The sequence below is a fragment of the Oxyura jamaicensis genome, chromosome 19 (assembly GCF_011077185.1).
Source record: "Oxyura jamaicensis isolate SHBP4307 breed ruddy duck chromosome 19, BPBGC_Ojam_1.0, whole genome shotgun sequence".
In the NCBI taxonomy this organism is placed as follows: Eukaryota; Metazoa; Chordata; class Aves; order Anseriformes; family Anatidae; genus Oxyura; species Oxyura jamaicensis.
This window is the reverse complement of record NC_048911.1, coordinates 688,444-704,008: the sequence shown is the minus strand read 5'-3', so window position 1 is coordinate 704,008 and position 15,565 is coordinate 688,444. Positions and strand designations below refer to the sequence as shown.

Sequence of the window (15,565 nt, the reverse complement as noted above, 5' to 3'; positions counted from 1 at the left end):
CCCGCCGCGGGATCCGGCCGCCCCCGGCCATGGTCGAGCGGCCCCGCGGGGCTCGCCGCGGCCGCGCTGCCCGTGCCTCGGCTGCCGCCCTGCGCCGCGCCTAGAGCCGGTGCCCGCACGGGCTGCGCGGGGAGGGAGCCCCGGGTACTCCGCGGGAGTTCTCCCGACAGGGGGCCGGGTTCTTTCCCGAGGCTGTGGGTTGCATGCGGACACTTCACTTGCAGCCATGCCTGCCCCGGGAGCTTTCTGTCTGCGGTAATTTTCTCCCTTTGATCTCGCTGGATTCTCTGTCGGGCTGTGGAGCGCCACTCGCACCTACCTGCCTGCTGCATGTGCGTGAGACGGCTTGTCTTTCGTGACTTCTTTTTCAAGCGTTCCTTATTTTCAAGAACAGATTGCGTTTCTAAAAAGGAGCAAGAAGACCCGAACCAAACATCGTCAGACGCACATGGTTTCCTTAAGCTACTGGAAGTAACTTTTTCTGGGATTTGCAGAAGCATTTCCATCTGTCCCAGCCCCTGCGGGTTGCAGCAGGCGTGCTGTCTAACAGGTTTGCAGATTTTTTTTTAATCACTTCTTCTCTTCACAGCAGAGTGATCGCTCTAACTTTTTAGTTGCACATATCCCCTGTGTAAACTCTCCCAGTTTTGAAGACTCCTCAATACGTTTCATGTGACTTTGGGGAAGACCATGGAACTTTATGTTTTTTTATTTTGTGGGGCCTTTAGTTGGGATCTTCTTGGAAGTGGCCATACCGGAACTCGTAGCATGAAGGAAACAAGATATGCGGTTACTTTTTGTTTGATACCTGCTTTGCTTGGTGTGTAACCTTTTAGCATGTTTTGGGGCCTTCTTAAAATCTCCTGGGAACTTGAAACTATGAAGAGAAGCTTCGTACTTCAATAACTATCCTTGGGAATTGCACCCAAAGTGAGACCAAGCCTGGATTGTTAGGAGAAAACTAGAACTGATCTCTAAGCCTGAATGAAGCATTTCTGGCACAGGAAGGATGGAAGGGATTGATTCAATTTGGAAGGGAACAATACAGTAGCAAACTTCTGTTTTTACCACAAATGCAAGAGATACCTACTGCAAAGTTTTTAAGAAGGATACCAGTAACTGTAGACAGCATTCAACTTTAAGAGCAAGAGCATATATTGTGGAAGAGATGCCTTGCTGGCAAGAAGCAGATGTGTCTCTCAAGCATATGTGAGATGGATGTTTTGAACCTGGTGATCTTCCTAACTCTGGGGAAGGAGACACCAGGACGTTGCGTCCATGGAGGAACCTCCCTGTGCCTCCTCTCTGCGGACCTGACGAGTTCTTAATGCTGCGGGAGATTCATCTGTGTCTGAACTGAACCCGTGCTTGCAACCTGCTCATTCTCTTTTACTGATCTTTCTGGATCTATCTTCTAGAGGAGGGACTCATAACTTCAGTGGTTGTATTTTTTTATTTTTATTTTTCTGGTTTAAAGTATGCTTTTCAGCTCCGAGCGGCCTTTGAGCACGTGGCACCAAGGAAGAGAAACGATGATGGCGAGAAGCAGGAGGGCCGCGCAGTGAGTAGCGCTGGCAGTGGCTGGTACCCGAGCCCCTCTCTCCCCATTTTCTCACGCCCCAGGCGCCAGTGCTGCACACCCTGCACCCACTGTTGGAAGCTGCTGGCAGGGCGAGGACGCGTTTGGAGCGGTATGTGTGGCCAGAGCGCGCTGCTGCAGCTGGTAGCATGAGTGGTGGCCCCCAGCTGCAGCTGGCTGTCCTCTGGCCTTGGCTGCTCATGGCTACCCTGCAGGTAGGACTTGGCCATACAGAGCTGGCGCTGGCAGCGGCAGTCGAGTCTGAGAGGTCGGCGGCACAGAAGGCGATCATTAGGGTGATCCCCCTGAAAGTGGAGCCAATCATCCTGGAGGGAGAGTTTGCAAACGTCGCTGAAGTTACTCCAGCCGAAGGAAAACTGCTTCAGGTAAGAGCAGCTCTGTTTTATCCAGCCCTGCCAATCTCACAATCCCACTCTTTCTATCCTTGCCCCCTTTTTTCTCCTTGCTGCTCCAGCTTCCAGCATGAAGCATTTGGCTTTATTTCCCGACTACGCATTTATAACCAGAGTGCCAAGGTATTTTTATGTGAGCTGTCCACCTGTTTGTTTTGTTTCTTTGTGCTGCTGCTCTTCAACCCTGCACAGTGTTTTGAGGCAGAAGTGCTTATGTAAGTGGTTGCCTCTTCATTCTGCTACCATCTGTAGTTGTGCTAGTATTAATATTAATTTTGGATATGGTCAATCGATCCCAGGAAGATTATTGCATATCTTAATTGATGTTATAAAGCTGACTGTGTTGAGTCACATGTTGGGACACTAAACATCTAACAGAAAACATGATTATTTTTCTTTCTGAAATCTGTGCATGCTTCTGCTAATAGCTAGGGTTCTGTTACAGCTAAAGTACACATCCAGGTGTTGCTCCCCAGAATTACTGACTGTTCTAGCTGTAGTCTTGCCTGTAGTACCACCTGTACCTGGAAGCTGCATTTTACCCATCCAGTGGCTCCTGTACCGTGCCACCACTGTGTATGTTTTTAAGTGAAATTCATGCTGGTTTCTGACCTTTTCTAAGAAGGGAGAGCATCCAAACATCTCACTGTGAGACACAGATGCTACTGAGAGCTGTGCTGTTCAGTGAACAGGCTGATCTCTTGTTTACAACATGCTTTGAGATCAGTTTCTGAGACTTGTGTACTCTCTTTTCTATCGGTAATTTGCTCATCATGTGCTTTATTCTTAAAAACCAAGAATGACAAAATCACCCACGTTAATACTGAACCCTAATTTTTGCATGGCTTTTTTCAGGCTTGACTTTGCAAATGTGGTATATTGCAATCTGAATCTTAATTAAGGCTGTAACCTGTAAATTTAAGTTAAAATCAGAAGTTTTTTATAGTCTTAGAAGAAAAGAAATGCAATAGAGCCAGCTTTAAAAGAGGATCACGTGGCTGAAAATTAAAATAGATAATTTGTGACGTTTGCAAAGCCTTTTGAACTAATCGGATAACTGGAATGAAAGCTATGTTATAAAGTTATATTACCAGGGTAAAAAATATCTTAGTCAAATGTACTCAAGGTCCTGTTCTGTCGTGAGGCAATGTCCAGGAAAGTCAATATTTATTCCTTACAAAAACTACAGTGGTGTTGCAACTGAGCACAAAGTATAGAGTATGGACCTTTTTGAAATGAAAAGGAGATAACCTCTTCTGTATGATGTTTGAATGTTTTTAACCGAATGCAGTGATTCAAACCATGATTTTTGTGTCACGTGCAGTCATTGAAGCCCACCCTGCAGTGCAAACAAATGAGGCATTTTGAATACTAAGCCATGAATAGCGTAGGGTTTACAAAACTTCATTCTTAAAAATCATCCTCAAAATGGAGAGGGTTACAGAAACACTAATCTAATCTGCTTGGTTTGTGTAAACAGACATGGACCTGCATTATATTTGATTTTAGGCCTGGTCCTGCTGCTAGATTTGCACAGGTGATTGTTCCTATCCTGTATCCCGCAGAGTTCCGGTGCTGTTTTGAAGGGTTTGCACATCCGGATCTGCTTTCAGGATTAGTGCGTGATGTTGGGACTGGGGGGATCAAACTGTCTGCTGCAGCAGGATGTTCGCATGGTGCTGGGCACAGAGCTCTGAGAAAGCTCAAGTCCACCTCATCCAGCACCCTGTGTTGGATGGATCTTACTGCGTAGCTTCTAATTATTCCACTGCATAATGAAACTTGTGATATTAAACATTGTGTTATTTGGGTCCTGAGCCTTCAGTGGGTTCTTGCCTTTGGAAAGTCAAAACTTGAGACCAAATGGGAAATGGAGCCATAACTGCGAAGGTAAAAAATGTAAGAAATTAGTAGGAAGAACTATATTTAGTTTTCATTTAAACAGTCAGGTATTAAATACACCTGAATTATGCTCTATTGGAAAATATAATTTTACATGTGGTTGCCAACATCCCAGTCTTACAAAAACGTTACAGGCCACGTGCTTAACTTTGATGTCATTAGAACTCTTAGGTAAATAAACTTCAGCCTGTTCACACATACCTTCTTATATTTTTTTTTCTATATATGTAATTTAAGCATTTTTACAATTAATGAACTAAGAAGTCTAGTTTTACATTGGTTTTGGATTGACCTTCTTGGCTGTGTCGGAGTCAGTAAGATGCAGCCAGTCCTCATACGCATCACATGAGAACACAAACTGCAGAGTTTAGCTTGGGAAAGGTGAATGCGTGGTCCAGTCCTGCTTTCAAGATAATTCTCTCTTAGGTCAGCAGGATAATGAGGTTGCTTAAGGGTAAGTGCTACAGGATTAGGCCTACCTTTAAGTAAAGTTCTATTTAACTTGTAGGTTTCTTATGTTGTTTTGATTAATAAACTTTTGGAAATACATTCCTAATTATATAGAAAATCCAGCATATCAGTGATTGAGTCTCAACAACCATATTTCTGCCATAATATTTTCTTCTCTCTTCTTTTTGACTTGTTCTTCAGGATCAGAAACTAACCTTGACCATAGTGCTGCATTCTTTAGTGACTTTAAAACTTTCTTACCTCCCAAATAACCCAAATGGCAAATTCCCACTTGCCCCCCTTTGCCTCATCACCAGTTCTCTGGGAAATGGCTGGGTTTTCATTTTTGCCTTTTGCCCGTCGGGACATGGAGCAGTGGTGGGCTGGGAGCCACCGGTCCCTCACCGCTGGGGCCCAGCAGCGCTGCCCCTGGCGCTGCAGAGACTCAGCGCTGCTGCCGGATGATGCAAAGGGAGAGGAATTTCTCAAGTAGGCAGTGCCACTTCAGACTTTATAGGTCAAAAAACCAACACCTTAGACTTCTTACAGAAATCGTCTTCAAGCCTGTTCAGAGCACAAGCTTGCTCAGATATTACATGCTCTAAGCATTAACTATTGCTTAACAAGCGAGAAGTAGCATATGTACTAGCTGGCTATTTCCAGATGGCTGGAGGTTTAGATCTCTGTTGAGCTCACTGCATGCAATAGTCTGCACTTCTTCTGGAAAAAAAAAGTCCCGGGGAAGTCTGAAAAAGTCCCTGTATTAAAAAATGGAAGAACCAAGCCTTTCAGACAAGTAGGCTGTAAAGAATGTATTTGGATCTTACTGCTAAATGGAAATCCAGCAGCAGCTAATGATTCAGCATGCCCTCCAAATCACAACTCGTGTAGCTGTTTGCCAGATCAGCTCCCTTCAATATGATTGCTAATGCAATTTCTACAACCTCTGCTTTTGATATTTTGCTGTTCTGTTAGCTTATTTTTGATGGATAAATCTTGTTTTCCTTCTTACCCAATGCCTCAGTTTCCATTTGATACTGGAGAGAGTTCATGATATTAATTTGAAGATACATAGGAAAATACGGAAAAGCATGGAAAGAAAATGAAAGAGACATTTAGAGACCCAACAAAAGGAGATAAAGATTTGGAGTCCAATTTGAGTCACAACAGAGTTCACATGCAAATCTAATATTGTGGAAGAAAAAAACTTTATTTGAGAAATAGTGCATCGCTTAATTAAAGGCTTTCTAGAAAAGTGGATATACAAGCATACATAAATAAAACACCATGAGCATTATTTTTTTTGAGTACATATAACCTCAGACTTGTATACAAGGGAAAGGATGGTGCTGCTAGTAGGTATGGTGTGGCTGGGATCATTAATGGAGTTTTCTCTTTAGTTCTGGTGCTAGTATTTTTGGAAATAATATTAAAAGTTTGAAAAAGTTCCAAACAATAATATTTGAAAAGAGATACCTAAACTCTTACTACTCTCTTTAGTAGAGAAGGCAAACTGATGGTCAGTCACTTTACATGCCTACATGCAAGAAAAAAAGTGAGGTAGTATAAGTCTTACTTTATCACAAGTCTCACAATAACGTTGTTTCATTTCCGTATAGTCTTAGCAGTTACATAATTAGGTGATTGCATGAGAAAGTCAACTTTCATTTACCCACTGAGCACATTGTTTTAGCTTATGACTGCAGAAAAAAATCTTGACAGCACAGAACAAACTCCTTAAGTGCTCAGAGCAAGGATTATCCTCTTTTCCTCTCCCTCCAAAGAAATAAATTATTAAAAAACAATGTTTTTAAAGTCAGCCTTTTAGTTAGGGTGGAATGAGTAAGAATTAGAAGATCTTAAATCATAAGTTTTTTAGGTGTTGTACACGATCAAAAAGCTGATTATCATTTATAGATGAATTCAGAAAAGAAGCACGGTGCATTTTGAACAGCAATGATGATTAACCATTGAAGTTACATACTGGCATGGTAAATTCAACATGATCATCCCAGAAATGGAGTGTTTCCAGTGCTGCAATGCATAGTGCTGCTGGGGAATTATAATCACCTTCTTAACTGCTTGTAGAGGGTTACACTTCCAACCCATAAGAAAGTAAATATATTAGTAGTCTTATATACTACCAGCTCCTGGATCAACAAAAGGATGTTGAGTACATAATGTTGACAGAGATCAAAGAAGTGGGAAAGTCTAACCAAATGATAATGGGGACTTAAATTACCTGTGAATAAACTGGTCAGATAGCACAATACGAGTAAGTTCAAAGAAGCAATTTCTCCCTATTGGAACAGCCAGTACTAGAGTACACAGAGAGATATTCTTCACTTAGGGCTGAATAATGTGCAAGAACTAACTCAAAAGCTAGCAATAATTGAGCCACTTGTACTGACTGCAGTATAATAAAATTAATTGTCTGAGTACCAGAAAGTAGAACTCTGACAGCAACCTTTAGAACTGGGAATTGCAGTAAAGTGAAACAGTGCAACAAATGGCTCTTATCATTTAAAAGAAATATCTTTGGAGGTGACATAGATACTACTCAAGAAAGTAAAAATAGTCATAGGAAATGTCAAAATGAATTAAAAGGCAATTGTACTCCAACAAAAGTACATTGATAGTGGTCAAGAAACTATTTGGGCCAAACAGACCTTGTAAGATTTGGGTCTATAGTATTAAGGTAGCATGCAGGAGAATATACACTATAGATTAGTATAGGATAAGTAATTAGCATTAGTATAGGGTTAGTGTTTATTTGAAAGGTTAAAATCCATATGCAGAGTAGGCAGTCTTGGCTAGAATCAGCTCCAGAAAAAATTGAGCTTAGAGGAATCACTTGGGAAGAGGAACTTCCATTCCTTTCTTGAGCATATGCAGAGGCTGAGTTAGAGCTTTGCAGTTTGTGTTTTCCCTTTTCCTGATCCAGAAAATGCTTGGTGAAAAGCTGTACTCCATTTAAGAAAGAGTTTGAAGGGCTGTGTTAACAGGGCCGAGCGACAGTCAACACAAGACTCCTGACCATGACTGCCCTTCTTGGAATGGCTCCAAGGAGCAAGTGGACATTTCCCAAAGATAAGCTGGTAGGAGGGGTGAGGTTAAAAGGGAAAATTTCTTATTTTTTGTGCCTCCATAAAGCTAAATATTTGGTAGGCATTTCATGCAGATTATGAAAGTCTAGACTGTGAATTCATGATATTTTTTTAAAATGGAATCTTTCAGAATTATCCAAGTAATACAAACTTTGCAAGCTTTGCATGATCAAAGAGAGGTCTGTTTTATTAGATTTTATTTTAAACAAAAATTGTGTTGCATATTTTTATATATTACACAATATACTACAATTGTATCTCTGTGTTTTTCTATTTTTATTGCTCTCAAAAGTGCATTAAAGCTTTCTGTGGACTTTCTCCCAAAGTCTTATTCCAACTGAAAACAAGAAAGTTTTAACCTAAAAGGAAGAAAGTAATAAATGAATACAATGGAAAACTTTGATCTTCAGGTCCAACTGTCTTCAATATCATAAAATCTGTGTAGCAGGGGTTGCCAAGAATCAAATACACGACATCTTGGTTTATAAACAAAGCTGAGTTGTAAGCTGAAACTCAGAGTATGGGGTTGTAGAGCGCACTCAGGCAGTCAACATTCAGATTTTACCACTGGTTCTTTCTTAGACAAGTCATAACCTCATGGCATGTTTAGGAATTTATTTCTAAAACAGGTAGATGTGAAATGTCTAAAGACAAGTACATATGTCAGTAAAATATTGAATGTATGTATTTATCTCTTCTGCTTTTCTGCTGTTTTTTTTTTTTTGTTTTTGTTTTTGTCTTTCCTGTCAGGTGCAAGCTGCTCTATGTTCAATAGTTACATCCAGTCCCTTTAGACTTGAAGTATTAATGTATTAGTTGCATATGTTGTTTTAGATATGTATTTTTAAGTTGTTGCTCCATTTTCAGATTTGTTTTTTTTTTTTTTCTCTTGTCATCTCACGAAAAGCAACTACAAAGCCTGGGTTATGTTACTCTGCATCCTCCTTGGTGTCACATACTTCATTGGTCATCTTGTCAAATTAAGCAACCCTGCAGATGAATTGAAGTCCATCGCAGTACAGGATTTATTTTTATTTAAGATATTTTTTTTTTTCCCAAGGTGTAATATCAGTGCAATCTTTTTACCTAAATAATCAACTTTGAAAATAGCTGTGCCTGTAAGTGATGAAAAGAGATGAATCCTATGCTGTCATTCCTGTTTTAATGCTATCTTTTGGTGCACCAAAAAGCAAATGCTAAGAAAGTAATGAAAGTGAGTCTTCTTTTATATTCAGTGTTAGTAATGTCTCTCTGGAGAGCTTTACCTATTTCTGGAACTCAAGTGTTAAGGATATGGAAGTATTGAAAAACTGTAGGGAGAGCTACAGAAATGATCCCACCTACAAAACGTAATGCTTATGGAACTCAACTATTTTCAGCTTTTTCAAGTGCAAAATGAAAACTGCAGTATATATGCATCCATTTATACAAAAGATTGCCTACAAGGAGAGGGTGAGAGCAGCTTAGCAAAGACATAGCCAGATCTAGTAGCTGAAAACTAAAGTTAAATAACCAGTGTTACACAACTGATTACATCAAATTTTTGATAAAACAGATAGGTTCTTCACTGTAAGTAAAATTAAAGGTTACAACAAGTTATCAGGCAAAATTTTGGTTATCCCTCCATTCTAGGTCCTTAAAATTGCATTAAATACAGACAGCAAGAAAGGGTATGAAGTAGGCATAAGTGGCCTGAATGGTCATGGTACCTTCTTCTGTCTTGGAGTTCTGTGATTGAAAAAAAATAAGTAAGTCTGTTTTTCCAGTATCTCACTGTCATCAGAGAAATAAAGTGTTGTACTGCCTTTCATTTGCCCATAACGCTTTGAACCTGCATTTGGACCTGGCTCTTAGGGACAGACAGCAGTTTGGTGGGTGACAGTGGTAGTAGGGTGGTGGTTGGACCAGATGATTTTAAAGGTCTTTTCCAACCTTAATGATTCTGTGATTCTAAGGAATTTTAATCTCATGCTTCGGAGCTTCTGGCTTGATGCTTGCATGGCTCAGGGGGGAACTCTTCTTGCTCCCTCCATGCAGAGTTGGCCAAGAGTAGGCTTGGGACCTTTTCACCTTTCTGGGGGAGCACCAGGGATTGGCCTTGCATTAAAACAAAACACTAAAACATACATTCAGTGCAGGTAGTAGAGAGAATATAGTTTCACAAATATGTAGGCTGTATGCGTTACTCCCATGCGCAAGAAAGAAAAGAGTGCCAGATTTGAAGTGGAAGACATTTTCTTCCACCACCACCCCATTCAAATTATCAGAAACTTTGGGTGTGTACCATCTTCTCTTGCATTTTGAGACATGAATAATCCTCATAGAACATCGGATGTGTTCTCACCTTGTCACTTCCCTAGCCCTAAAGGGGCTAGTTAAGGGCATTATTGGCCCTTGATTTCTCTTTTGTTCAGTCATTTGGTCTCTGGTGATCATCTTGGTTAATCTAATGTGCATTACTCTGCTCACTGTCAGGGCAGTTGCATAAATGTAATGGATTGTCATATACAGATATTCTGACTACATTGTTGAATTATTTTCTTTGACCATAAACGCTGAAACAAATTCAAAGTTTTTGTACAAAGCTCAGTTATGAGCTCTGTTAATTTAGAATGCAAATAAAGCAGTTTAGGGATTAAATCTACTGTGGTTTTGCCAAAAGGTATGTGAATTCTAACTCAAGATTACATGAAAAAATAGAATTTAGGCTATCTGCTTCAAAAGCACTTCAGCAACTGTAGTTCCATGGAACCTTTGTTCATCTAGGTAGATTTGCTTTGGTTGCCCTGTGGATCCCTGCAGAAGGGATACTTCTGCATCACTGCAGGAACTAGGAGAGAAAGATTGCATTCAGATATGAAAAATGAATAGCATTCTAGTGCTCTTGCAGACGTGAAGCCATTTTCCTTCCAAGTGCCTTGAAGTTCAATAGTAGAGCAGAGTAGCTTCAGTGAAGACACAGGCTAAAAAAGGATTTGGGGAGATTGCCACATGGAAGAACAGAAGAGAGAATTTGAGAAGATATTCTAGGGAGTGAACGAAGAACATTGCTTCTTTCATTGGTTTGTTTTTGTTCGGGATCATAGGTAAAATTTTAATATTGTTTCCCAAATATTTAAATATAGCAAAAATCTTTAAGGATATGAAAGTCAAATAACAAAGTGTGCACTGTGGCAATTCCTGTAACTTCCTGGATCACAATTTGAATCAGAAGTTACTGCTTAGCAAGTTTTCTCTTATAAGGTTAATATATTTTCTCTTAATAAGGTTTCTCTTTAGACCACCATCCAGTGAAGAAATACAACCTCAGAAACCCTAGTGAACTATGTCTTAAAGTAGTAGTAGGGGTTACATATCTATCTCTGCTATTGCTTCTATGTTGAATCATGTTACTTACGAAATGATCTTAGTAATTTTTATTTACCAAGACAGTTTTACACCAAAATAAGTGAAACATCACAAAGATCATGAAGAGATAAGAACAAGCTCCCTCTTGCCATGCTATACCTTAGTTATTCTTTTGTTCCATGCTATGGGTGCACATATGTCCCTAAATGACAACATCAGAAATCTTTTTCTAAATATTTCCCTACCACCGCAAAATTCTGTCTCTGTCCTCCCTGTTACTCTCTGTTTCATCTGGTCTCATTCATATATGAGCATATAAGCTTAAAACCACCTCAGGTCATACAGCTTTTTTTTTTTTTTTTTTTTTTTTTCCCCTACTCATCTGCTTTCTGGAGTATTTTCTTTTATCTTTGCCCCTTACATTTTCATCCTACCTTTTGGTCAGTTGGTCAGAACAATGTTTTTTGTTATTTTTCTGTATGTGTTCTCCCTGATCACCACCAGTACATAAAATTGCTGTTGCCTGGCGTCATCTACCTGGGACAGTTTGCTTTCTTCATTTCTTCTCTGTGATCATCTGTTCTTTTGCAGTTGTTTCTGCTGTCTCCTCCAGAGTACTTTTGACATCTGTTTTGTCTCTGATGAGGAAGATTGCTGCACCAAAAGCTGCTATTTGTAAACTTAGTGCAAAGTACACTTTCACGAGAGATGCAGGTAGTTGCAGTCTGATTTGTTTGGGTGATGGACGAATCATAGAATCATAAAGGTTGGAAAAGATCTTCAAGATCATCTAGTCCAACCATCACCCTACCACCAATGTCACCCACTAAACCATGTCCTTAAACACCAGGTCCAACCTTTCCTTAAACATCCCAAGGGACGGTGATGCCACCCCTTCCCTGGGCAACATACAGCTCCTATAAGCCCTGTGTTAGAAAAGATTATCAAAATTATTTCTGTGGGTTCTTGCTTGAGAAACCACCATGCGCCATTTCTGATGGTTGCACCTAGTAATGGCTTGAGTTGGTGCTAGCCCATGCTTTCATGCTCCCCTGCTCTCCTCTGACTGTCTGTTTTGTGATTGCTTTCCCCATAAAGCAAACACCAGGGAATGCCCATGGGGAAGGTTCCTGCTCAGTCTTCCCTAAGAACACCAATCATAGCTTCCTTTTGCTGAAGACACCCAGATGGACCATCTTGCATCCACATGACACTGTAGAGCAGCCAGACAACCTATGGCACTGACTTCGATAGGCTGAGGAAGATCAAAGAGCAGGAAATACAGCAGTAAGGGGAAGCTTCAATTACAGCCATTGTCATTCAGGGAGCTGCTAGCCAGGGAACCAAGGAGAGGAGCGATGCTTGCTGTGGCCTTTTCCAGGACCTCATTCAAAAATCATCTTTTGAAAGGTGCTCTGTGATGGTGATGGTAATGTATTTTGTACCTGCAAGGATATTGAGAGAGAAGGCAAAAAGTCTTCCACAGTTTTAACCTTTTTTAATTCAGAAAGAGGGGCCTACATAAAATTGAGTAAGCTTATTAAAAAAGAATGTAAGAAGGCAACTTAGAGGTATATCCTCACAGCTGATTTGAAGATATGTAAGGCCACTACAGTAGGAAGGAATTAAGATCAAATGTACCTTTGAAGAAATACTTAAAAAAAAAGATAAAATGAGAGCTACATACCTAAGCATAAGGGTAAAAGAAAGTACATGAAAGCATCCTGAAAAAGCAAAGACTGTGGTAAAATGAGAAAAAGAGGAGGGATCATACACACTAACAAGCTAAAATATGTTTAAAGCATAATGAAAAAAATTAGGAGAGCAGAAACTTTGCAAAGGATAAAATAATTAATAATAGATTCTCTTTAGTCACAGAAGCAGAAAGCTTGCCAGACAATCTGTAGGAACTATACAAAATTGAAGTATAAAAGATGCACTCAGGGCAGCCAAATTGATATCAGAAAAATGAATACAATGTTTTTAGTTCTTTCATCTGTCTCAGGCTGAAATGTCTGTAGATAAGATAATGATGTAGATAGACAAAATTAGCATTATCAGTCACCAGGATCAGGTGGTATTGACCCAACAGTTGTGGAGGATGAAATAGTTGAACTATTAACTATGTTAATAAACTCATAACTGGAAGGCAGCTGATGTGATACCAGTTTTTCTACTGGCCCCAAGTCATCTGGAAAAGCCCAGTACTGTAAAATCCACATGGAGTAAGTTGTCAGTAACTATAATGTAGAGTGTACTAAGTAAGCGGACAGTTCGATAGGTCCAGGTGAAATTCCAAAATGCCCTCATTAAAGGCATTTAAGGAAATTAAGGGTTGTAAGGAGAATACTGACTAAATAATTATTAGAAGATAGGAAGCAGATGGTAACATTTTCACAGTGGAAGAAGCTGATGAGTATTGTTCTGCAGGCATATGTGATGGTAGCCTTGCCATCCAGTACATTTATAAAGGACATGGGAACTGAGTGCTTGGTAATATTTTAGAGGTTTCTAATACATTCAATAGATTGAAGTGATGAAGACAAGGATCAGCTATCAAATATTGCAAAAAGCACCATATAGTTCCTTGGGAACCATTGTTGCAAATGGCCTCAACGTATGGCTTTCAACTGGTGCTTTTAAGCTTCATTTGATGCCCTTGGCACTTTGGCCTTCCTGTCATCCTGGGTATGTATCAGGATATCATTAGGAAGGCTTACTTCATCCTCCTGTTTCTCCCATTGATATCATCCTTCTTACCCTGCTTTGGAGCACAGATGATCAGCCCAGCCAGTGCTAGGGAGCAAGAATCAGATGTACACTGTTTAATTTTGCAGCTTCCTGCCCTTTTCAAGGACCTCTGTCACAAGATATTGTAGCAGGAGACTGCTCGCTAGCTAGCTCTGTAGGCAGCACTGAATGTGTTCATCCCTCCTCACGTTCTCAGTGCTTCGTGTATATTGCAGACAACAGAGCCTGCATCTTCGATACCTACCAGAGTGTTTGGATAGTGTACATGCTCTTATGGGGTTCCCTTTATAACAACCATATCTCAATAACGGTCAGATATTCCTGTGGCTGAAATAAGAGCCTTTCTACATTTTAGAGGAAAGGAAAGTGGTTTTTTTTTTTTTTTTTAATTTTTTTTTTTTTTTTTTTTTCAGGGCTGTTGGCATCCATACCTCTCTCCTTGCCTGGGGAGTGAATCACAGTAATCCAAGAACATCAGGCATTTGGTCACCACAAAGACCAGTCACTGTGTTGAAGACAAAAATAGTTTCAAACACTTGCTAGCTGTACCACTTTTACTTTAAGGTCTTCATGTTCAAGTAATGCAAAACAAGGTATTCTGAGGTCCCATCCTTTCTGTTGGAAGCCATGGAGCTAGGGAATCCAGTGTGTCTGGTAAACCAGCTGGTAAACCAGCTGGTAAACCAGCTATCACGGATGCTGAATATGTCAGTATTAAAAAGTCATTTTAGCCAACAGACTACGAGTGAAAAATGTGGAATAACGTCTGAAGGGACAGCTTGCAGAAGCTAGGGGTTTTTCAAGATTGATTCATTTTCATTGGATGAAGTTCTGGCTCTATTGTCTACAGGCTGTCACGTCTCTTGAATTCTTGGTTCTGTGATCTGAAGTTGATATTTGTCTAATCCTTCTTCCCCTGAAAACCTACTGCAAGACAAGGCAACATGCTTTAGTGGTCATCCTGCACACTTCAGGCTGACTGGCATGGGCTGAGGAAATGCTAAAGCCAGAGCTATTGGTGTGACCATAGAATCACAGAATCGTTGGGAATGGAAAAGACCTCCAAGATCATCTGGTCCAACCATCTCCCTACCACCAATGTCACTCACTAAACCATGTTCCAAAGCACCACATCCAACCTTCCCTTAAACACCCCCAGGGACAGTGTACACCGTCCCTGGGCAACCACCTCCCTGGGCAACCACCTCCCTGGGCAACCCATTCCAATGCCTGACTGCTCTTTCAGAGAAGAAATGTCTCCTACTTTCCAACCTAAACCTCCCCAGGTGCAAGTTGAGGCCATTCCGTCTAGTCCTATCATTAGTTACCTGTGAGAAAAGGCCGACCCCCAGCTCCCCACACCTTCTTTTTTCCTATACTGTTGAAAAGGCTTTAAAGTTGAAAAAGTCTGAACACAAAGGACGGAAAGTTACTCTAAACCTTCCCTACTCTCATCTTTTCCTTTAGGCACCGATTACTAATATTGCTGACTGCAGAGTGCTGGGCCCAGTGGGCTTTTGGTCTTACCTACTATGACCATTCTTACCACTTCATAGTACAGCAATAAGCAAAACAGAAGTGCTTAAGAAAAACAATGGCATGGGCTGCACTATTGCTGTGACAGTACAAATGTGTGTGTAGTTTTTCCAAGGTATTGCTGCTCTAGGACAGGGGATGATAAGCATCCACTTGTAGCCACAATAAGCTTCTTCTGACAGATCTGATTTCATGAGTTCTGTCTGAAAAGGACACACACATGACAAGTGGGAAAAGGAATTATTCTTACAGTCTTCAAATCTATAAAGTCTTCTAAAGAAGACTGAATTTATCATTCCAGAGGTACTGAGTTATTTCCCATTTTTTTCACTTGCAAATTTCTCTGACTAATGAGCAGTAATTTATTAATTATATCAGTGCAGATAGCTGAGCAATCATTTCTGTCCATCTGAGGGATTTTCAATTTTCTTTGGCCCTTGGGTCCTCAAATTATGTATGGAGCTTTGCTAAAGAAGTGT

General features: G+C 40.4%; 1 protein-coding gene across 1 annotated transcript in view; it reads left to right on the top strand.

Moving 5' to 3' along the window:
* Window positions 1-15,565, top strand: part of RNF43 (ring finger protein 43) — a 64,068-nt gene continuing 48,503 nt past the window's right edge. Inside the window, exon 1 of the mRNA XM_035343249.1 lies at window positions 1-1,965. Within this exon, the coding sequence (XP_035199140.1) occupies window positions 1,729-1,965 (237 nt within the window). The 5' untranslated portion in view covers window positions 1-1,728. The remainder of the gene's footprint in view (window positions 1,966-15,565) is intronic.